This window comes from Urocitellus parryii, chromosome 6 (genome assembly GCF_045843805.1).
Source record: "Urocitellus parryii isolate mUroPar1 chromosome 6, mUroPar1.hap1, whole genome shotgun sequence".
Taxonomy (NCBI): domain Eukaryota; kingdom Metazoa; phylum Chordata; class Mammalia; order Rodentia; family Sciuridae; genus Urocitellus; species Urocitellus parryii.
This window is the reverse complement of record NC_135536.1, coordinates 3,306,411-3,330,703: the sequence shown is the minus strand read 5'-3', so window position 1 is coordinate 3,330,703 and position 24,293 is coordinate 3,306,411. Positions and strand designations below refer to the sequence as shown.

The following is a 24,293-nucleotide window of genomic DNA, read 5'->3' as shown; positions in this document are numbered from 1 at the left end:
GAATTTGGAAGTTCTCCCTCTTTTTCTATTTCCTGAAATAGCTTGAAAAGTATTGGTGTTAGTTCCTCTTTAAAGGTTTTGTAAAACTCTGCTGTATACCCATCCGGTCCTGGGCTTTTCTTAGTTGGTAGTCTTTTGATGGTTTCTTCTATTTCCTCTATTGTTATTGGTCTGTTTAGGTTGTCTATATCCTCCTGGCTCAATCTGGGCAGATCATAGGACTCAAGGAATTTATCTATGCCTTCACTATCTTCTATTTTATTGGAGTATAAGGATTGAAAGTAATTTCTGATTATCTTCTGTATTTCTGAAGTGTCTGTTGTGATATTGCCTTTTTCATCCCGTATGTTAGTAATTTGGGTTCTCTCTCTTCTTCTCTTCGTTAGCATGGCTAAGGGTCTGTCAATTTTATTTATTTTTTCAAAGAACCAGCTTTTAGTTTTGTCAATTTTTTCAATTGTTTCTTTTGTTTCAATTTCATTAATTTCAGCTCTGATTTTAATTATTTCTTGCCTTCTACTTCTTTTGCTGTTGTTTTGCTCTTCTTTTTCTAGGATTTTGAGATGAAGTATGAGATCATTTATTTGTTGGTTTTTTCTTTTTTTGAGGAATGAACTCCAAGGAATGAATTTTCCTCTTAGAACTGCTTTCAATGTGTCCCATAGATTCCGATATGTTGTGTCTGTGTTTTCATTTAACTCTAGGAATTTTTTAATTTCCTCCTTGATGTCTTCTAAAACCCATTGATCACTCAGCAACCTATTGTTCATTCTCCAGGTGATGCTTGATTTTTCCTTTCTTCTTTTATCATTGATTTTCAGTTTCATTCCATTATGATCAGATAAGATGCATGGTATTATCTCTACCCCTTTGTATTGTCTAAGAGTTGCCCTGTGACATAGTATATGGTCTATTTTTGAGAAGGTTCCATGTGCTGCTGAGAAAAAAGTGTAGCTACTTGATGTTGGGTGGTATAGTCTATATATGTCAATTAAGTCTAGGTTGTTAATTGTGTTATTGAGTTCTAAAGTTTCCTTATTTAACTTTTGTTTGGAAGATCTGTCCAGTGGTGAGAGAGGTGTGTTGAAGTCTCCCATGATTATTGTATGGTGGTCTATTAGACTCTTGAACTTGAGAAGAGTTTGCTTGATGAACACAGCTGCACCATTATTTGGGGCATATATATTTATGATTGTTATGTCTTGTTGGTGTATGGTTCCCTTGAGCAGTATGAAGTGTCCTTCTATATCCCTTTTGATTAGCTTTGGCTTGAAACCTATTTTATTAGATATGAGTATGGACACTCCTGCTTGTTTCCGCGGTCCATATGAGTGATATGTTTTTTCCCAACCTTTCACCTTCAGTCTATGTATATCTTTTCCTATCAAATGCGTCTCCTGTAGACAGCATATTGTTGGGTCTTGTTTTTTGATCCATTCTACTAGCCTGTGTCTCTTAATTGGTGAGTTTAAGCCATTAACATTTAGGGTTATTATTGAGATATGGTTTGTTCTTCTATCCATATTTGTTTATTGATGTTACTAAACCTGATTTGTTATCCTCTTTGACTACTTTCCCCCCTTTACTGTCCTACCTCCCATTGTTGGTTTTCAATGTTATTTTCCATTTCCTCTTCCTGTAATGTTTTGCCAAGGATTTTTTGAAGAGATGGTTTTCTAGCTGCGAATTCTTTTAACTTTTGTTTATTGTGGAAGGTTTTAATTTCATCTTCTAACCTGAAGCTTAATTTCGCCGGATACACGATTCTTGGTTGGAGCCCATTGTCTTTCAGTGTTTGAAATATGTTATTCCAGGATCTTCTAGCTTTCAGAGTCTGTGTTGAGAGATCAGCTGTTATCCTGATTGGTTTACCCCTGAATGTAATCTGCTTTCTTTCTCTTGCAGCTTTTAAAATTCTCTCCTTATTCTGTATGTTGGACATCTTCATTATAATGTGTCTAGGTGTGGATCTCTTATGATTTTGCACATTCGGCGTCCTGTAGGCTTCTAGGATTTGGGATTCTGTCTCATTCTTCAATTCTGGGAAGTTTTCTCGTATTATTTCACTGAATAGACAGTTTATTCCTTTGGAATGGAGCTCTGTGCCTTCCTATATCCCAATGACTCTTAAATTTGGTCTTTTGATATTGTCCCATAATTCTTGGATGTTCTGCTCATGGTTTCTTAGCAGACTTGCTGAGCTGTCTATGTTCTTTTCCAGTTGAAATACTTTGTCTTCATTGTCTGATGTTCTCTCTTCTAAGTGATCTACTCTGCTGGTAGTATTCTCAATTGAGTTTTTAAGTTGGTTTATTGTTTCCTGCATTTCTAGAATTTCTAATTGTTTGTTTTTTATTACCTCTATCTCCCTGTGAAATTGATCTTTTACTTCCTGGATTTGTTTGTCAATGTGATCTTTCATTGTCTGATTTTGCTGTCTCATGTCTTCCTTGAGACTCCAGATCATCTGAAGCATATATATCCTGAACTCTTTATCTGATATTCCATCTGTTGCAGCTATTACCTCTTCTAAAGTTGAGTTGACCTGCATTGCTTGTGGTCCTTTCTTTCCTTGTCTTTTCATACTGCTCGGGTTTCTTTCTGCTTGGTGCAACTGTTGTGTTTTTGAAATTTACCCCCTATTTATTTATGTTGCTCTTGTATACTTGAAAAGTCTCCCTTGCAGGTGCGGGCGGCGGCTGTGCCCCTACTCCAATTGGAGTGACGTGTCTACCACGCTGGCGGCTCTCTGGGCCTGTTCAGGGAGTGGAAGGCGGCTCTGCTCTGTCCCTATTCCAATTGGGGTGTCGTGACTACCATGCTGGCAGGTCGCTGGGCCTGTTCCGGGCGTGGGCGGTGGGCTTGGCTGGCGGGATTCCACCTAATGGCAGTCCCTAACCTCCCTGCTTGCTAATTAATGGCTTCTCTGAGGCGCCACGCCTTCTGTAGCTGCGGGGCAGGCCGCGCGAATCAGATGGCCTGGATCTCCGGGGTCCTGCTGCTGGCTGTTTTGATGTTGCAAGCTGTTGGAGAGTGGTGGTGTATCTTTCAGCTTTCCTGGATGGTGGCCGCTGACTGCCTGGATGGAGTGTCTGCTGTTTTGATGTTGCACTCTGAAGGAGAGTGGCGGTGTATCCTTCAGCTTTCCCGGATGGTGGCCGCTGACTGCCTCGGTGGAGTGTCCGCTGTGGGGGATGGGACTGTACTGCTTCCTTCCCCTTCTGAGATCCCGTGCTCGGCCCAAGGGTCCGTGTGGGCTTGGCTGGCGGGATTCCACCTAATGGCAGTCCCTAACCTCCCTGCTTGCTAATTAATGGCTTCACTGAGGCGCCACGCCTTCTGTAGCCGCAGGGCAGGCCGCGCGAATCAGTTGGCCTGGATCTCCCGGGCCCTGCTGCAGGCTGTTGGGATCCCTGGCACTCTATCACTTTGATTTTTCCTGCTTGCCCCTCCCCCAGCGCTGGCTAGCCAGGTTTCCTTTTGGCTGCTACTGGGAGGAGGGGTTGGAGGTCAGGTGTCTCTAGTTTCCCCTTAGCCTTTATGGAGGCTCAGCTTGATACTCCCTCTCCCGGCAAGCCTAGGAGAGATTTTATGCAAATTCCCGCTGTCTGGGGGGTGAGCTGAATGACACCGACCTGTTTTGATGTTGCACTCTGGAGGAGAGTGGCGGTGTATCCTTCAGCTTTCCCGGATGGTGGCCGCTGACTGCCTCGGTGGAGTGTCCGCTGTGGGGGATGGGACTGTACCGCTTCCTTCCCCTTCTGAGATCCCGTGCTCGACCCAAGGGTCCGTGTGGGCTTGGCTGGCGGAATTCCACCTAATGGCAGTCCCTAACCTCCCTGCTTGCTAATTAATGGCTTCACTGAGGCGCCACGCCTTCTGTAGCCGCAGGGCAGGCCGCGCGAATCAGTTGGCCTGGATCTCCCGGGTCCTGCTGCAGGCTGTTGGGGTCCCTGGCACTCTATCACTTTGATTTTTCCTGCTTGCCCCTCCCCCAGCGCTGGCTAGCCATGTATTTACCTTTTTCAACAGCATGGCCTGTATTTAATCTAACCATGTCCCTTAGTTTAGCATAAAATTGTGTCTGAGGCCATATTTTTATTATTATTGCTTTGAATTATGGTTTTAGGTTTATTTTTGGTTGCTTTACTAATTGACATTATCAATAGGGGCTGGGGAATATAGCTTAGTTCATAGAGTGTTTGCCTCGCATACACAAGTCCCTGGGTTCAATCCCCAACACTACACACACACACACACACACACACACACACACAAAATCTATATACAAGTTTTATTTAAATCCACCAAGTTGAACATAACTTAATAAAAATTAAATTCCATTTTGTCTTAACCCAGTTATTTAAGTGAAATTTATTGTCTCACTTTATGAATTTATAAAATTTTTAGAAGGAAAGATTAATTTCTTAAAAGTAAACTAAGCTTCACTATTTTTTAAATTATAAGAATGGTAGAACACTTGCCTAGCCTATGTGAGGCACCAGGTTTGATCCTCAGCACTACATAAATATAAATAAATAAAATAAAGGTATTGTGCCCATCTACAGCTAAACATATTTTTTAAAAAATGGATGTCTAAGGGCTGGGATTGTGGCTCAGCGGTAGAGCACTCGCCTAGCATGGGCGGAACCCAGGTTCGATTCTCAGCACCACATAAAAATAAAGGCATTGTGTTGTGTCCATCTACACCTAAAAAATAAATATTAAAAAAGGTTGTCTAATTAATTAACATTATTTTCATTTTAAAGTGAAAAAATCTACCTTATACATACCATAATATATAAAATATTCTTCATTAACATCTTGTAAAGTGGGAATCTATGATAAAATTTTTAGGCATTCTTGTATAAGGTGAAAAAAAATCAAGGAGGAAATGTAACAAATGAGAAGACAAAAGGTTCTATCACATCACAGATCTGCATTGGGGTTGACACCTATGTAGGGCAGGGAACCACAGAAAGAGTAGGATGATAAACTGGCCAAATTAACACTGTTACAGGCTAAGCTGTATCCCTCCTAAATCCAGATGTTGAGGTCCTACCCTCCAGTACCTCAGAATGTGACTGCATTTACTGATAAGGTCTTTATAAGAGGTAATAAGTTAAATAAGGTCATCTGGGTGAACCCTAATCCAATCTAACCCAACATCACTAGTGTCCTTTAGAGATGAAAAGAAACCACTTGAGGACACAGGGAGGAGGAGACACACCTACAAGTCAAGGAGAAAAGCCTCAGAAGAAACTAAGCCTGCTAAAACCTTGATTTCAGACTCCTAGCCTCTGAAATTGTAAAAAAAAAAAAATTTGTTGTGTAAGCTATGCAGCCTATGGTACTTTGATATGGCAGCCTTAGTAAACAAACACAAGATTTACAGAGAAATGTTCTCTACTCAAAAGCAGTGATGGGCTAGACATGGGGTGCATGACTATAATCCCAGTGGTTTAGGAGACTAGACAAGAGAATCACAAGTTCAATGCCAGCCTTGGCAATTTAGTGAGCTCCTGTCTCAAAATAAAACAAATAAAAAGGACTGGGAATATGGCTCAGTAGTAAAGTACCCCTGGATTCAATTCCCAATACTCAAGAAAACCACGGATGGGGACTGGGGTTGTGGCTCTGTGGTAGAGCACTTGCCTAGCATGTAGGGGGCCCCGAGTTCAATCCTCAGCACCACATAAGAATAAATAAACAAAATAAAGGTATTTGTCCATCTACAACTAAAAAAAAAAATATTAAAAAAACAAAAACAAAAACACCACCAATGGGCTGGGGATATAGCTCAGTGGTAGAGGACTTGCCTAGCATGCAACCCCCAGCACCAAAAAACAGACAAGTACACAGGTGCACTGTTTCTCACTACGTGATGCCCTGCACTGTCTCAGGTCTCTCCATCAAGTTACAGTCCCTCGATCTTGGACCTCCAGAATCATGAGCCAAGACAAAGCTCTTAAAAAAAAAAAATACTGGACTACTATGACATATTGATCATATGAAGCCTGAAAATTACTTTTAGGGTTCCTCCAAGTTAAAATTGAGAAAGGCTGATAGAGCTTTCCCCTCCCTTTGAATTGTACTCATTAGAAAATCTTTTTTTTCCTCATTTCACTCAATGACTCAAGTATTTCCTAATGCCTATTATGAGCACTAGGCTGGGCACTGGGGATATGACGGTGAACAGAGAAGTTCCTGCCTTCAAGAATTTTAGTTCAACAAAAGATCAGGTTTAATTTATAAATAATTGTTTAATAAATACCATGACAGTATTGGAGCACAGGGGAAAGATAACTAACATCCTCTGAAAGTCAAAGAAGAGATGAGAAGCAAAGAATGAACAGAAGTTAGTCAAGCTCCTAGGAAATGTTATACACAATGTAAAGAGCATAGCCAATAGATGTGCAGTGACCCTTGGTACTTCAGATAGCAGTCCTTATCCCTGCTGCAGTAAAACCAAGGGTTTGAGATAGGCTTGGAGATAAGAATGGCACCAATCAAAGGGTTTGCATCAGGGAGATGAGCATTCCTGGGTAGCCATGGACCACTGGAGGCTATGATACCTTTGCAAAATTTTACTTCTTTTCAAGCTAAGTAAGAGAGAAGAGGGAGACAGATAAAAAGAATCTGAAGTGACAGAGTGCTAAGAGTCCAGAGGATGGAATAATCAGGTTCTAACACTGGTCTCCTAGAAAACACTAGTTCTACTTACTATCTTCCTTCCTGTGGCTATCATCAGGTTGACAATTGAGGACCTGTCCTCTTCCTTATATAATGGACATTTATCCTTATAGTTAAGAATCCAATGTTTACTGAAGTCAACTTTCACTCAATCTATCCTTGAAGATTTTACTCTGATTTCTAAGGATAACATTAAAAGCACAAGACTTTGGGAGAAAATAGTTCCATGTCATATTCCTTATAAGGGACTGGTATCTAGAATATATAAAGAGCTCATACAATTTAATAACAAAAAAAAAATACCCTACCTGTAATCCTAGCTACTTGGGAGGCTAGGTCAGGAGGATCCAAGTTCCAGGCCAGCCTTGGCAACTTAGCAAGAATCTATCTATCTCAAAATTAAAACTAAAAAGGGTTGGGGATATAACACAGTGATAGAGCATCCCTGGGTTCAATACCCAATACCACAAAAAGTAAGTAAGTATGTAAGTAAGTAAGAAAAAAGAAAAGAAAAAAAGGATAAATACCCCAACTTAAAAAGAGACAAAAGTTTCCAGGTATGATGCGCAGCTACTTGGAAGACTGAGGCCAGAAAACAGCAAATAAGGGGCCAGCTTAGTGAGACCCTTTCTCAAAATAATAAAAAATTAAAAGGTTGGGCTGGGGCTGTGACTCAGTTGTAGAGCACTTGCCTCACATGTATGAGGCACTGGGTTCGATACTCAGCACTACATAAAAATAATAAAGGCATTTTGTCTATCTACACACACACACACACACACACACGCACACATGCATGCAAAAGGTATGAATGGACATTTATCCAGAGAAGATGTGGAATGACCAATACAACATGAAAGATGTTCAACATCATTCATCATTAAGGAAATGCAAACCAAAACCACAAGGATACCACTTATTTTTTTTTTTATTTTCTTTTTTTAAAAAATATTTATTTATTTTTTAGGTGTAGACGGACACAACACAATGCCTTTATTTTAATGTGGTGCTGAGGATCGAACCCAGGTCCCACCCATGCGAGGTGAGCACTCTACTGCTGAGCCACAATCTCAACCTATGATACCACTTCTTATCCAGTCAGATAGCTGAAATCTAATAGACAATATGAAGTGTTGACAAAAATGTGGAAAAATTAGAATCCTCATACACTGATGCTGGAATAAAATAGTACAGTTGCTTCGGAAAACAGTTTGTCAGTTCCTGAAAAGGTTAAACACTGAATTACCGTAAGCCCTAGCAAGGTGACTTCGGCCTAGGTATGTACTTAAGAGATGTGATAAAATATCCACACAAAAACTTGCGTTTTGTCACAGAGCAGCCAGGCATGGTGGCGCATGGCTATAATCCCAGAGGCTGAGACATTAGGATCGTGAGTTCTAAACCAAGCAACTCAGTGAGACCCTATCTCTAAATAAAATACAAAATAGGGCTGAGGATGTGGGTAAGTGGTTGAATGCCCCTGAATATTCAATTCCCAGTACCAAAAAAAAAAAAAAAAAGTTCACAGAGCATCGTTCATAGAACACGCCCCTGAAAAGGAAATAACTCCAACGTCTATCAACCGAATAAGTAACTCCCCATCCGATAGATAAGGAAAATGTAATATATCTATACAGTGGAACATTCAGCCATAAGAAGAAATGAATTACTGATATGTGCTTCAACATGAATGAACCTCAAAAACACTAAGCTGAGTAAATAGCCAATCTAAAAAGGATTGTATTATATGATTCTTTTTGTATGAAAGGTCTAGAATAGGCAAATCTACAGAAAGTACATTAGTGTTTACCGACAGATGAGGGGGTCAAAAGGAAAGGGAGTCAGTCACTGCTAATGGGTAAGGAGTTTCTTTTTTTCTTTTGGTGGCAAGGATAATAATCTAGAAATAACTGTGATGATGGTTGCACACTCTGTAAATATAATAAAACCTCTGAACTGTATGCTTTAAATGGGTGAACTGTATGGTAGGTGAATTACATCTCAAAAAGGCTGTTGAAAAAAATGCTAAGACTTGATTATCTCTAAGTGTCCATTAGACACTTTCATTTTATACATCTCTCATCACCTTAAACTCAGCATGTTCCAGTTGATCACTCTCTCGCTGTCTAACACAGACCCATGTGCATGGTACTTTTTTCAGGCTCATTGTTTATTGACCAACATTATTTTTAGAATGTCATTCCTTAATTAAAATCCATACGAATTCCTTCTGCTGAGAAAAAGCCACACCACTCTGCAGTGCTGAAGGTCTGGTATAACGAGCTGCTCCAGCCTCTGCCTGCTGCCAACCTTCCTGGTCTTAGCTGTCTTGGCAGCACACCATATTCTGTTCCCCTCTTCATTTGCATTACTTCTGCTATCTGGGATAGACTATCCTATCCAAATTCAACCCCTTCATTACAGTGCAAACTATTTTGCAGAATTTCTGGTGCTTGCTAATCATATTACCTACATGGATCTTCTCTGCCCTGCTTGTTGACAATTTCTTTCAACATGAATCAGGATTTTACCTTTCTCAATTTAGTAATACTTATGGAAGACACACCATTTACAAAGTTCCTCAAGTGAGGAAACACAAAGCTAGTGCCTCCATGACATTACCAGAAGAGAAAAGAAGAGTCACTGACCAACCTGACATGTGTTATGACAATGAAGGCTCAAGAGGACCAGGGTCTAGTTTTTGGGGAAAGGAAAAGACATCTTACAAAAAGCTAGATCTACCCTCCCTGCTTATCTTAAATGGTTATGGTAAGAGTCAATTCACACCTTGCTTTTTAACAAATACCATTTTATAAAACCCTACCCTCATGTAATATAACTGTTTCTATATTAATTACTCAACTCCTTATCACCTCATACAACCAAGTGACAACATTCTCATTCTTATAAAACATAATACATACCATTTCCCCTCCACACTTCAGCTAAATGACAACTGCCTTCTCCAGGCTCCTTGCAAAATTCTACAACATCTCGACAGGTTGTTTCTGGTGTTACAGGAACTTCTGTTAAAATCTGTTCATTGTTGCTCAAGAACACGGTTAATATCATCTGTAAGAAAAGAGATCAAAACTCCAATTTAGCTTACTTGTTATGAAGAGATTAAGTAAATTTAAAATGATCCCTCAAACACCTCCCTTACCAAATGCCTACAGGATTACTTTCTGGAAATAGATAAATTGACTTTAAAGTTCATGTAAAAAATTTAAGAAAGTAAGATAAATCAGGAAAATGCCAAAAAAGAATAACATTAGCAAAGAACTAGTATTGCCAGGTATTATACAGCCTCAAAGCCATATCACAGTAGCACACAAATAGATCAATGGGACAAACTGATGTCCCACAGACACAATTCCATACGGAAAAAAATGACAAAAGACGAAGGAGGTGCCTCAAAATCAAGGGGAAAAGATGATACAATGAATGATGTTTGAACAACTAAAATATCCACATGGGAAAAAAATGAATTCATACTATACTTCATACACTAACATAAGTTCCTGCTTGCTCAAGTACTTAGATATAATCACAAAATCATAAAAATTCCATAATGAAACCGAGGTAAATCCCTTTTTATAACTTCAGAATATAGACACTCTTCCTAGCCAGGTGCAGTGATGCATGCCTGTAATCTGAGCCACTTAAGCTAAGGCAGAAGGATCTTAAGTTTAATGCCAGGCTCAGCAACTCAGAGACTGCCTCAAAATAAACACTTTTTTAGAAAGAGCTGAGAGTGTAGTTCAGTGGTAGAGTGAGTGCCCCTGGGTTTAATCCCTAATATAGGGGGGGAAAAGAAACCCTTTTTACTATAATTTAAAGTCCAATACCACAGATAAAGATTGATATATTCAAATATATTAAATATAAGAGTCTGATAAAGAGATAAACTAGGGAAGAAAATATTGTAAATAAGTGGCTCATATTACAAATAAGTGGCTAATCTCAATAAATAAAGAGCTCCTAAAAATTGATAAAAAGACTAAAAATCCAATCCATTAAAAAACTTTCCAAAGATATAAATTAATACAGTAAAGGAAAAATAAATGGTCTCAAACATAAAAATAAATTACAATGCATTTTAAAAAATTAAAAAATAAAAATTGCCAGGTCAATTTTATAAAAATCTCAAAATTCTACTACTTTGATCTAAGACCTCAAGATATCATATTGGAAGGGATTTTTTTAAAAACAATATCCTAGATGTTCAATTTAAACCAAAATTTTCTTTAAAAGAAAATCAGAAAGTATTGCAGAGTATTTGTATTTATTCTTTGACCAAAGATCAGGTGTCCCAAAACTCTCCTCCCTTAAAATATATGTCAACTAAATGTAATTTCAGTTCATTGTTAAATTTTTTTTCTTAGAAATGCTCCAATGTTTTGGAGCATTTTAGATTAAACATGTTTGTATCAATGGTGGGATTTTATGTAACAGTTCTAAGCTGGTTTCCTTGACACCGGTTTCTGGGACCCCAGCCCATCCTCTATCACCAAAGGGCCATTTTTTTTTTACTTTGGTTTTTATTAATTGTTCATTTTAGTTATACATGACAGTATAATGTTTTTTGATATATCATACAACCATGGAGTATAACTACCCATTCTTGTGGTTGTACATGTTGTGGTGTTACAATGGTCGTGTATTTGTATATGGACATAGGAAGGTTATGTCCAATTCATTTTACTATCTATTCTATTCCCCTCCCCACTCCCTTCCCTTCATTCCCCGGTCCAATTCAGTGAACCTTCACTCCTTGTTCCCAGATGCTCCATGCCTATTGTGAGTCCACATCCACATATCAGAGAGAACATTTTGGCCTTTGGTTTGTGGAGATTGGCTTATTTCACTTAGCACGTTAGTCTCCAGTTCCATCCATTTTTCCAGCAAATGCAATAATTTTGTTCTTCTTTTAGCTGAGTAATATTCCATTGTGTATATGTGCCACATTTTCTTCATTCATTCATCTGTTGAAGTGTGCCTAGGTTGCTTGCATAGCTTAGCTACTGTGAACTGAGCTGCTATAAACATTAATGTGGCTGCATCAAAGGGTCATTTTCTAAATGTAAAAATCAGCAATGTTATTCACTTGCTTAAAACATTCAGGTCTTCTGTTCCCAAACATTTGGTATATAAACAGGAAATGGTATATAAACAGGAAACAGGTTTTTTTTCTTCTTGAGTCTAATGTGATATTTGTGTGAATCTCTAACTTCCCCTCAGAGAATCTCATAGGGCTCAAGATATCCACTCTGAGAAAACCCAGAGGAAGGGACAAACTGCAGAGTCCTAGCCTTCCAGGTCTTACTCCTCTCAACATGGAACTTCACTCTTAGCTCCAAAGGAGTGAGTCAGGTTTCACTGGTCATGGTCCCTCTACCCATTTCCCTTTTGCTGTAAACTCCTAATCACTCTTCAAAACTCAGCTCACAGCAACCAACTGCAAAACTTCATGTATCTCCTCTTCTCTCCAGGGAAGCCACAAGCTCCTTACTCTGTGATCTGTAACTCTTCCCAATCATTCTTCACTTCAGTGAGCATTACCATGTCTCCCTTCCCTCTCTAGACCATGCCTTCCTGGCAATTTGCTGTCTCATCTTTAGTTTCCTGTTGCTTAGTCAGTACCTGACACATGATACGCACACTAAAATCTAGCTAATTTCATGAATGACACAAAAGTCAGAACCCCACCATGCCTGAGAAATTCGTATACACTAGCAGAGCATGATGTACCCAGTCTACTCAATAAACCTGCATTATCCATCCTCCTTAAATACGTTTTCTGTGTGCTGGGGCTCTCTACCTTAATGAACTAAAGAATCTTCAATACAAATGTCTGTACTGTGCAAATTCTAGAAGCCTTTGTTCATATTTAAACATCTTTGAAATCACAATGTATTTCACAATTGATGGCATGTCACAATTTAATGGATAAATGTAACTTTTTCTTTAATAATATGAACAGAACAGAGAAGAAACACAATAGGATTAGGGAACTGAGGAAAACAATTAAAGGAAAAAAGAAGTTAATATGTTATCCTTCCTAAAAGATTAATATGTTATAAATAGAGATTTGGTTAGCTACAGCAGGAAAGCAGAGCTGGGCGACCACGTTGTAAGGAACACAGCATGCTGACGGGGTGCTCTTTACTCTTTTTGGAAACTATTCCTCTGCCCACATCACATGAACACACCTGTTCACGACCACCACTGTCCACCCACCTGACCCAACCTGGGAAGGAGCCTCCTCTGTGGCACAGCACTATTATATTACATAACCAGCACTTTTCTTGACCTCATCCTCTACTCAGTGTTTTGAGACTCCCAAGAGTGAGTTGTGACCTATTACCTCATGTTGAAATCACCTAAGTGTGTCTCATCCTGTGTATTCCCCCCTACCCCCGTTTTTTTTTTTAAATTGGAAAAAAAAAGCTTGAAAAACTCAGAACTAGATCCTAAGTCTACAGAGGACAGGCCTTCTGTTCTCTAACTTGGCACCTGAGCAGAACACTAGACACACAGAGATTCTCAGAAATGAAGGACAGGAGCCTATTGTCAACCCTAACTTCAAAACATACCCAGAATCTGCCACATGTACCCACTGCTGCCACCCTAGCTCAAGCCTCTACCACCTCTCAGACAGGATGTGTGCAAGAGTTTCTGTTTTGATGCTTGCCCTTTAGATACATCACTTCCTTGGAAACCTTCCTGTGGTTTACTCTCGTCTGAGAAAATTCCCAAGTCCTAAGTGCTGTCTACAAGGCCCACATGACCTGCAACACATACATTCACACTTCTTGGACACCTCCAGTTGCCACTTTTCATTTCCAGCCACCTAACCTTTTCGCACCTCCTCCAACAGAGCAAGCCAATGCCCACTTCAGGGCCTGTGCACCGGCTGTTCTGTTGGATAGCTGCTCACATGGCTAGATTACCTCTTCCTTCAACACCTGGTCAAGCAAGTGTTCCCTAACAATCCATCTAAAATGGCAATGTTCCACCTCTCAGTCCTTTTAGCCTCCATACTCACCACCATATACTCATCTGCTTATCCCTGTCTCCTGCCACTAGAGCATAATCTCCCCAAGATCAGAAATTCTAGTTAATCCACCACTGTATCATTAATGCCAGCACATAGTGTGCACTCAATCAACTCCCCTAATTATATACAAAATACCTTTTCATATTATGTTTTTTGAATTATGGAACATAGAGGCTTGTCTGCCTTTTCATACACAAAAAACTAGTCAATATTTTACCCCTTTGATTACTTAGTCCACATCAGAGAAAGAAAAATCCTGAAAAAAAAAAAACTGTCAGTGTGAAAGTCAGGTGCCCTGAACAAATCAAGGACATGATATTCAGCAGATTTCACTCATACCTAGATATTCCTTCCCAAAGCCTTTCCTCTTTCCACAAGGTGGCACTGCAGGGTAACGGGGTGGGGTGTGATTCCCACCTGCTACAAACTCTGAAGACCCTAAACCCTAAAATATAACCCTAACCTTCACACTATACCTCATACTTCATACCGTAACCCCTCACACATAACCTCACCATAAACCTTTACCCTAATCCATAATCCTAACCCTTACTGTATATCCTAACCATATACCCTTATAAATCTTAATTATTCTATCCCCATTGCTACCCATCTCATCCTGCCCCTCACTCCTCCCCAAGCCTGATCCAAACCATGTGCCCCTAAACACATACACACATACACACACACACACACACACACCCCTACCCCGCCCCCTCTCTCTCAGAGGTAGGATCAAATTAAATACAAATTCCAATCATGGAATTCTTTTTTGGAAAAAAAGCAGAACTGACCTTAGGAAAGTGATGAAAAAAAATTTTTTAAATAGTACCTATTTTTTAAATGTATCTTTTTATTTATTTTTAAAATATTTACCCTTTAATTATAGTTGGATATAATACCTTTATTTCACTTATTTATTTTTATGTGGTGCTGAGGATTGAACCCAGGGTCTCGCACGTGGGCGGTGAGCACTCTACCGCTGAGCCACAATCCCAGCCCCTAAATTTATTTTTTAGTTATAGGTGGACACAGTATATTTATTTTATTTTTAATGTGGTGCTGAGGATTGAACCCAGTGCCTCATGCATGCTAGGCAAGCGCTCTACCTCTGAGCCACAACCTTAGCCCTGAAAAAACTTTTTTTTTTTTAAAAGAGAAGCATAAGAATGCAGAGGTACATATTTAACCCTCTCAAGAGGACATGTGTACTTAAATATTTCAGAAGTATCTAGTCTAAGTTAAATGGCCATTAAATTAGACCCCCAATAACCACATCAGTTTAGTTCAAGTCACTATTTACTTTAGTAATTTAACATTTAACATAAATTCATTCCATAATATAAAAATTTCCTCTCGCCAATTTGAACTGGCACTATTGCTGAGAATAGAAAGACATCTCGTTTCCCTTTATCTTATTCACATAATTCTACCATTATCTAAAAAACGTATTTTGAGTCCAGGCACAGTGGCACACACCTGTAATCCCTGTGGCTCATGAGAGGAAGCAGGAGTAGTACACATGCAAGGCCAGCCTCAGAAACTTAGCAAGGCCCTAAGAAACTTGGCAAGACCCTGTCTCAAAATAAAAAATAAAAAGGGCTGGGGATGTGGCTCAGTGGTTAAGTGACCCTGGGTTCAATCCTTGGTATGTATGTATGTATGCATGCATGTATGAATAAATAAACAAATAAAAAAGAGCAGCCTCTATTCTGACACCAAGGCTCCGCAGTACTGGAAATCTCTGCTTGCGGTGACACTTGCTTTACTGGCATCCCTACAAATGTTACAAAAGCAGAACAAGCACTGAACTTCCAATTGCAGCAATGACCCACCAGTGGACTACAAAATCAATCGTGGATCAGCACCAGTTTGCTGAGAGAAAATATTTGGAAAATATACATTTAGTAAAGGACTTGTATCATAAATAAACAAGAAAAAAACTCTTAAAAGTCAGAAACACCCTAAGCCAATTTTTGAAATGGGAGTGATCTGAACAGACATATAACTAAAGATGACACACAGCAAATATGCATATGTAAAGATGCCCAATATCACAGGCCACCAGGAACTACTATCAGAACAAAGAGACATCATGCTCAGTATTAGAAGGGTCAAAGTCCTCAACACTGCCACGCCAAAGGTGAGAGTAGCGCGGGGCAAAAGGACACATGGGCATGGATATAAACTGCCATGGCCACTTTGGAAGACAGTTTGATGGTTTCTTGCAAAACAAAAAGGACTTTTACCATGTGATCCAGCAATAGTGCTCCCTAGTGTTTACCCAAAGAATCTGAAAACTTATGTCTACACAAAAACCTGCACACTAGGGTTGGGCTGGCTGTAGCTCAGTGGTAGAGCGCTTGCCTAGCATGATGACATACTGGGTTCGATTCTCAGCATCATAAATAGATAGATAGATAGATAGATAGACAGATAGATAGACAGACAGACAGACAGATAGATAGATAGATGTCTGTCAACAACTAAAAAAAATTAACATCCTGCACACTAATGTTTATAACAGCTTCATTCATAACTGCCAAAACACGGAAGCAGCCAAGATATCTTCCAGTAGGTGCATAACAAACTGGAACATGCAGACAACAGGATAATATTCAGCAGTAAAAAAGAAATGAACTGTCAAACCACAAAAGACACAAGGACCCTTAAATATATATTGCTAAGTGAAAGGAACTAAGCTGAAAAAGTACTGTAGGATTCCAACTATAAGACTCTAGAAAAGCAAAACTATGGAGGCAGTAAAAGGATCATTGGCTTCCTGGGTTAGGAGGGAGGGACAGCAGCACAGGTAGACCTTAAGAGACTGTTAGGGCAGTGATACTATTCTGTATGACACTACAATGGCAACTACATCTCCTTACACATCTGTCAAAATCCACAGAATTCTACAAAACCAAAAGTGAACCATGGTATGAGCTATAGACTTCAGTCAACAAAAATGTACCAATATTGGTCCATCAACTGTAATAAATATCTCACACTAATTCAACATTAGTAATAGGGGGCTGGGGTTGTGGCTCAGGGGTAGAGCGCTTGCCTCACATATGCGAGGCACTGGGTTTGAGCCTCAGCACCACATAAAAATAAAATAAATAAAATAAAGGTATTGTGTCCAACTAATATATATATACACACACACATATATGCATACATATATTTAATAGGGAAAGCTGTGGGAGGAGGCAGTAGTTGGAAAACTGTTCTTTCTATCCCATTTTTCTGTATGTAGCTGGGGGGAGGAGTGTAAGTAGAGTCACTTACATTCTTAGTGGGGGTCATGGTCCAACACATTTGAAAAATAAAAAAACACGAAGTTCTCACGAAACCTAATAAAACTTTCACAAAAACAAAACACTAATGAAAAGTCACTGAATTTTAAAAAAAGTCCATTCCCATCATTATTTTTTGGTGCTCATTTTTGGGCACTGAGGTATATGTACCTTACATATTCTCAATTTCCATACCAACTTTGTGAGATAAGGTATTACTGTTCATTTTATAGATCAGGGAAACAGGCTTGGAGAGTTTAAATAACTTGTCCAAGGTCAGTCACTGAGCTAATACATACCAGAGCCAGGATATAACCCAGTCTATGACTCCGAAGCTTAGGCTCTGAACTACTACTCTGAACTGCTTCAAAATAAAATAAGAGCCAGATGTTCTGGTACATGCTTATAATCCCAGTTACTGGGGATGTTGAGGCAGAGGATCAAAGTTTGAGGCCAGCCTGGGCAACTTAGCCAAGTCCTGTCTTAAAATAATAAGAGCTGGGATGTAGCTCAGTGGTAGAGCACTTATCTAGCAACAGGCAAGGCCCTGAGTTCAATCACCAGAACCACAAAATGAAGAAGTTAATTTAATAAAAGGTTGGGGGTATAGTTCAAAGCACATACCTGGTATGTCTGGGTTCAATCCCCAGCACTTACAAGAAAAGAAAAGGAAAAAAGTTTCAACAAATGCCTTCCAAATATACTCCCCCATTATTTAATAACTTCTGTACTAATCAAGTTTTACCTAGTGTTTACATGTAAAACTATCAAATACAAGGTGAGAATTTTTTAAATATAATCATTACAAGAGGACCAGAACAAAGAATCATGGCATTTTTTCTAATTAATCAACTATAAAATTAACTAAAACTACATTAATACTCTAATCAAATCTTCTTGATTTTTCCAAAAATTTATATCAGGTACATCAACAATTCTCAGAATAAGAATTCCTCTTTCTTCCATTGCTTTGTAAAATATAATTCTGTTCTGGGGAGGAAGGAGATTGAGATGGGGCTTTGCGATGTTGCCCATGCTGTTTCAAATTCTTTGACTCAGTAATCCTCACCCAACTAGCTGAAACTACAAATGTGCACAACCAGGCCCAGCCCTATATGTATTTTTTTAAATATATGTAAATATCCACTCCTGCTTATATACCCAAGAGAGTTAAAAACATGTTCACACAAAATCTTGTACACAAATTTTTACAGTAACATTATTCATAATAGCCATTCAATCCAAACTGCTGAATGGCTGAACAAAATGTGGTATACCCATAACAATGGAATATTACTTGCCCATAAAACGAAAGGAGGGCTGGGGTTGTAGCTCAGGGGTAGAATGCTCACCTTGAATGTGTGAGACCCTGGGTTTGGTCCTCAGCACCACATAAAAATAAACAAACAAAATAAAGATATTTTAAAAAGAAAAAGAAAAGAAAGGAAATGGGGCTGGGATTGTGGCTCAGTGGTAGAACACTTGCCTGGCACATGTGAGGCACTGGGTTTGATCCTCAGCACCACATAAAAATGAGTAAATAAAAATAAAGGTATTGTGTCCATTTACAATTAAAAATTCAAAAAAAAAAGGAAGAAAATGAAAGTTGCAACACAGATGAACCTTGGAAACATTATACCAAATGGAAGAAGTCAGGCACAAAAATACTGTACAGAACAGGAAGCTTAGTGGTTATCAAGAGCTGGAGGGGATGAGAGAGAGGGAGTGAAAGCCCATGGGACAGGATTTCTTTCTGGGGTGATAATAATACTTTACAATTAGATAGTGGTGATGGTTACACAACTCTGTGAATATATAAAAAACACCAAATTGTACACTTTGAAAAGGGGTTAAATTTATGACATATAAATTACGTATCAAAAAACATATCTAGCTATGCCAGTTATTCAACTATATAATCAGTATTTTTTCCTCACTGAAAACAACTTTAAATAAAACATTGTATTATTTCCTTCTGTACAACTGTCAATGTTTACTTCTCTAGTAGTAAACATTTACAGTTGTGCAAATCCCATTTTTTCATGATGCAAATGCCACAAATTCACTAATAATCCTTTTGTCAGCAAGAAAATGGGGCTTAAAACAAATTAGCAAAATAATATCCTCAAAGAGCACTTTTATATAATCATGTGTACAGATACACCAAAATCAGAATACAATTTCCAAGAGAAAAGTAAATCCAGCAGCCCCTTGTCTTTTTATAAATGTCTCTATCCACTTTCTCTTTCAGATGGTAGTAAGCTTTTAAAAGTGATGATGCTACTTTGAATTTGCTCCATAGAGCTTCAAGCTACTGTTCTCAAAATGTTTCTCATATTTAGAAAACTAAGCAAAAGTGAAATGTGGAAAACAAAGGGCCAATGCCTGAAGATTCTCTATGCCATTTACAAAGAGAAAATACTTACACGAATGTCCCTAGGCCTTGTGGAATCTCTACTCAGGCACCAGTGACAGGAGCCATGATAAGGCACCTAATGGAACAAGACAGATCCCCACTGTTACAGCAGAGCAACCTGGGGGTTAAGTCACACCTAATGAGGTGAGTTCCAGGAGAGAAAGGGCTCAGAGTCTGCACTGTTCAAAAACTGCAAGCAGGACCTAGAAATCACTATCAAAATGAAGACTATAATTTGCTAATTTCTATATCAAGTATTATATTAAAAAGTCTGTCTAAACTTGCTTTTCAACTTTAAAGTAAGGCCTAAAAGTTTTAAAATAAGTCTCTACAATAAATATTTTATAATCATTAAAATTATTTGAGTGTTTGGAGTAAGGTATATACATAACTACAAATTCTATTTTTCTAAATTCTGCTAGAATTGACATATTTTAGGTGCTTAAAGTCAGAATGAAACTTATAAGATACATAATGTCAAAAGACTTTCACCAATCATTAATTTATATAAATAAATAACAGGTCCCCATCCCCTGTGTGTGTGTGTGTGTGTGTGTGTGTGGTGCTAGTGATTGAATCCAGGGCTTGTGCATGTGAAACAGGTCCCCTTTTATATCCAAACTATATCATTTAATTCTCCCAACAGACCTATGGTTCAGATACTGGGATGATCCCAGCCTGAGGACAGAACAGACTGTCCAAGGTCACAAGAACCTAACCCAAAAGCATCTGCTCCAGACTCACATTTCGGCTTCAAGTAGAGTTCAGGAACAAAACATGAACACTGGCTCATGGAGACCAACTAGCCTCGTTCTTCATCTTTTTTTTTTTTTAAAGAGAGAGTGAGAGAGGAGAGAGAGAGAGAGAGAGAGAATTTTTTTTTTTAATATTTATTTTTTAGTTCTCGGCGGACACAACATCTTTGTTGGTATGTGGTGCTGAGGATCGAACCCGGGCCGCACGCATGCCAGGCGAGCGCGCTACCGCTGAGCCACATCTCCAGCCCTCGTTCTTCATCTTGACAAAACTGCAGAAAATACGCTTTATCCAGAAGTGACCAGATAGAAACACAAAAATCAAACCATGAACTCACTTCATAACATATAATGTACATGTACCTGTGGAAATCAAAACATATGACAACAAGAGAGTAAACTGGTAGATATTCATTAAAATCGAAAGATAATGTACTCGGCAGCACAGACTGTTTCCAGGCAAGAAACTTCCTAGGAAGAAAAGAGCTGCATGGTGAGTAACACCTGTTTTCCCAATAACTCACAAGGCTGACACAAGAGAGCCACAGTTGAGGCTGGCCTCAGCAACTTAGCAAGACTCTGTTTCAAAATAGAAATAAAATAAAATAAAAGGATGGGGATGAAGTGCAGTGGTGGAGTGCCCCTGGGTTCAATCTCCAGTAACAACAACAACAAAAAAAAAAAAAAAAAAAAAAAGAAGAGGGGGAGGAGGAGGGGGAGGAGGAGGAGGAGGAAACAAGAAATAAAAACTTCAGTGTCTTCCCCCTTTATACACTCACCTCTTTATAAACATGGCCTGGGTGCTGAGGTTTGGGTCTACTTTGGTATCAAAGGGCCCTTATAAAAACTCATATATAGGACTGGGGTTGTAGCTCAGTAGTTGAGCACTTGCTTAGCATGTGTGAGGCACTGGGTTTGATCCTAAGCACCACATGAAAAAACAAAATAAAGTTTAAAAAAAAAAAACTCAAGTATAATCTGCAGAATTTTATCACTATTCTTTTTGAAGAGAAAATTACGTATTCCACAACTTAGTAAAATATGAGGCTGAAAATTAGGTTTCATATATCACGTAGCCATAATTTCTATCTTCCACACAAGCTGTCTTGTGAATGGTTGAATTTCTGAATGCTAACAGGTGTGATTTTCACAGAGGGAGAATAATGAGCATTTTTCCACACCTATGAGACCATCATACACCACTGATTCAGTCCTCACAGCAACATCAACCAGGACACCCTTCACATGAGGACTCTCCTCCCTCACTGGGACTCAGTTCCCAGGGGTCATTCTTATTTTACTTGCCTTGTCTCCCTTACCACTGCTGGCTCAACTAAGACACAATGAAAAACACTCATCATTCCTCAAGTATTCTGAGTGCCTACCATGTGCTGGAGAAACCGCACGGACAAAGCAGACAAAGTTTCCTGCCCTTTTAGAGTTTTTATTACAGACCGGGGAAAGCCACAAAGCAAATAAAACATGTAGTATAGTGGATGATGACACAGACTGTGAAGAGGACGCAGGCAAAGACAGCAAGTGCAAAGGCCCTGGGGCAGAATGAATGCCTGACAAAACCGGTGAGCCCAGTTTTGCCCAGGGAGAGGAAAAAAGGGAAGGAGGACAGGAGATGAGATAAGCAACCAGTTAGGCTTTTTCCTGGAAGGAAATTAGAAGACCATGGCCTATTTTGACATGAGGATTTTCAGGATCACTTTGGCTGCTCTGCTGAGAACAGACTGAGGGGGAACAAGCACAAATTATGAAGATACCTCAGTAGCTAAGAATTCAGGACAGAGAGAGTCTTAGGAGACTCTGAAGGTAGCTCGGACAAGGCCCACTGATGGCACATGTGAACTACAAGAGAAAAGAGCCATGTCCTAGCCCTACAACCCTGCTGACAAGGTCCCCAAAGCTGCCTATTCCTGCCCCCATCTGAAGGTCTAGTTGTCCAGCTCTCCCTCCGGTATCTTTCTAATGAATCTCTCTTTTCTAAGGTTATAAAATAAGAGCTGGTTTCTGTCACTTGGAACCAAGATGAACTTCATCACAATTATCACTTTATGAAAAGAAACATCAGGTGAGAAAGGCCCAGTCCTCACCCCAGGCACCTCAGACACTCAGGAAGGTGTTGAGATATGGACAGCATGACCAGCTCCAAAGCTGTGCTCGGGGCATTAGGGCAGCTGCCCTGGAGACCTTGACTGGTCCTCTACCTGCCCACAGGTACGGAGCTTAACAACGAGGGGCAGGGCAAACAGACATCCCACAGCCCCCAGAGCTCCTGGGCAGGCCTGGGAAGTGGGTGCATCCTGTCATGGAGAATGCCCTTCCTTCCTGGCCACCATGCCAGGCTCAGGCCTCAGCTCCTCTGCTCAGCAAACACAGGGAAGCCCAGCTCCACCCAGTTTAAGGCTTTGGTTGTTTCTATACAAAGAGGAAAAAATGGGGCAGATAGCCTTTGCTTATATGATCCTCTTCCTACACATTACAAACAGTTTTCTCTCCTCTATGGTCTCAAAATAGCCCACGTTAGTATTGGCTCAGCACATAAAATGTTCTCACAAGAATCCATATTTTAACTCAAAACAAAATGTTTTGTCCACCAAGGTAACATTCATACCAGGCCTATTAAAAGAAAAACATACACTTTAAACTGAAAATTTGAGACAACTGTTTATAGGTGTCTCAATTCTTTTTTTTTTTAATTTTTTTTTTTTAAAGAGAGAGAGGGAGGGAGGGAGAGAGGGAGAGAGAGGGGGAGAGAGGAGGGAGGGAGGGAGGGAGGGAGGGAGGGAGGGAGGGAGGGAGAGAGAGAGAGAGAGAGAGAGAGAGAGAATTTTTAATATTTATTTTTTCAGTTTTCGGCGGACACAACATCTTTGGTTGTGTGTGGTGCTGAGGATCAAACCCGGGCCGCATTCATGCCAGGCGAGCGCGCTACCGCTTGAGCCACATCCCCAGCCCCGGTGCCTCAATTCTTTTCAAACTAAAGTTTTTTGGGAAAGAAGTGATAAAAAATACTTTTTGGAATTTTGAGTTAGTGATCAGATGAGTGGCACTTGCTTCTTAATCCTCTGTAAAGCATTCAATTCAGTTCAATTCAAAGGGCTATACTGAGAATTTCAAACAAGCTATCAAAAAGATCAGTCATAAAATCTTGAAGCCAGACTAGAACCCAATCCAACACCCTTTCCCCATTTTACAGAGGAGTCAGCTGAAGCACAGAGATACAAGCTGTCAAGATTAATAAACCTCATCAGCAACAGAACCAAGAATGGAAGCAGGGTCTCTGGACTCAGCAGAGCAGGCTCCCTACCATGGGTACTAGCTATGCTTCTTATCACATCAGATAGTCTCTGAAGCCTAGCACAACCTGGCCTGTGATGTTCTCTCAAATCTCATCCCCCCTCCCTTTTTTTATTTCAGTATCTGACAATAATTTGGGGCACTAAAAAATAGGGAAAACCCATCAATACTTTATAAATTGTAAATTAAGAAATTAAGTTACCAGAGAACCATAAAACAAAATTAACATAAGAAACATGATCAAATACAAATTACAAAGAAAGGGTAGCCGGTCACAAAAATATCTAAGATATGCACTGAAAATATAAGAGGGTTCCATAAATACCAGTGGGATCCTAGAAAATACAAGCTAAGTGACAATAATTTGTTAAATGAATAAGTCAAAGGCACCCGATTTAGGGGCATAATTGAAGTGACCATATAATTAAGAACCAAATATGCCACTTTTGAGTGAGGAAAAAAAGAGCTAACAGGACAGCTTTCCAGGACAACTGATCAAACCAAGACTTTCCCTTGTACATCTGGAGGGAGGGCCACCCGATATGAATCATGCCTATGGATATCTGCCTTATTTCACCTATTAAATCTCCCCTCACACACACACACTCTTAAGAGATGAGTATCACAAAGCAACACATATTTAATAAGCCAATGCTAAGAAAAAAATACCAAAAACCCACAGAATAAATTTACCTTTTCATGACATTTCATTCCAATTATCTACTTCACCAGCAGATAAAAGGCCAACCTTATAAAAAGATTCATCA

The 24,293-nt window shown here is 39.4% G+C and overlaps 1 protein-coding gene across 1 annotated transcript in view; it reads right to left on the bottom strand.

The window, feature by feature from the left end:
• Window positions 1-24,293, bottom strand: part of Ppp1r13b (protein phosphatase 1 regulatory subunit 13B) — an 87,340-nt gene that overhangs the window by 49,819 nt on the left and 13,228 nt on the right. The window contains exon 2 of the mRNA XM_077799405.1: window positions 9,618-9,765. Coding sequence (XP_077655531.1) covers window positions 9,618-9,765 — 148 coding nt within the window. The remainder of the gene's footprint in view (window positions 1-9,617; window positions 9,766-24,293) is intronic.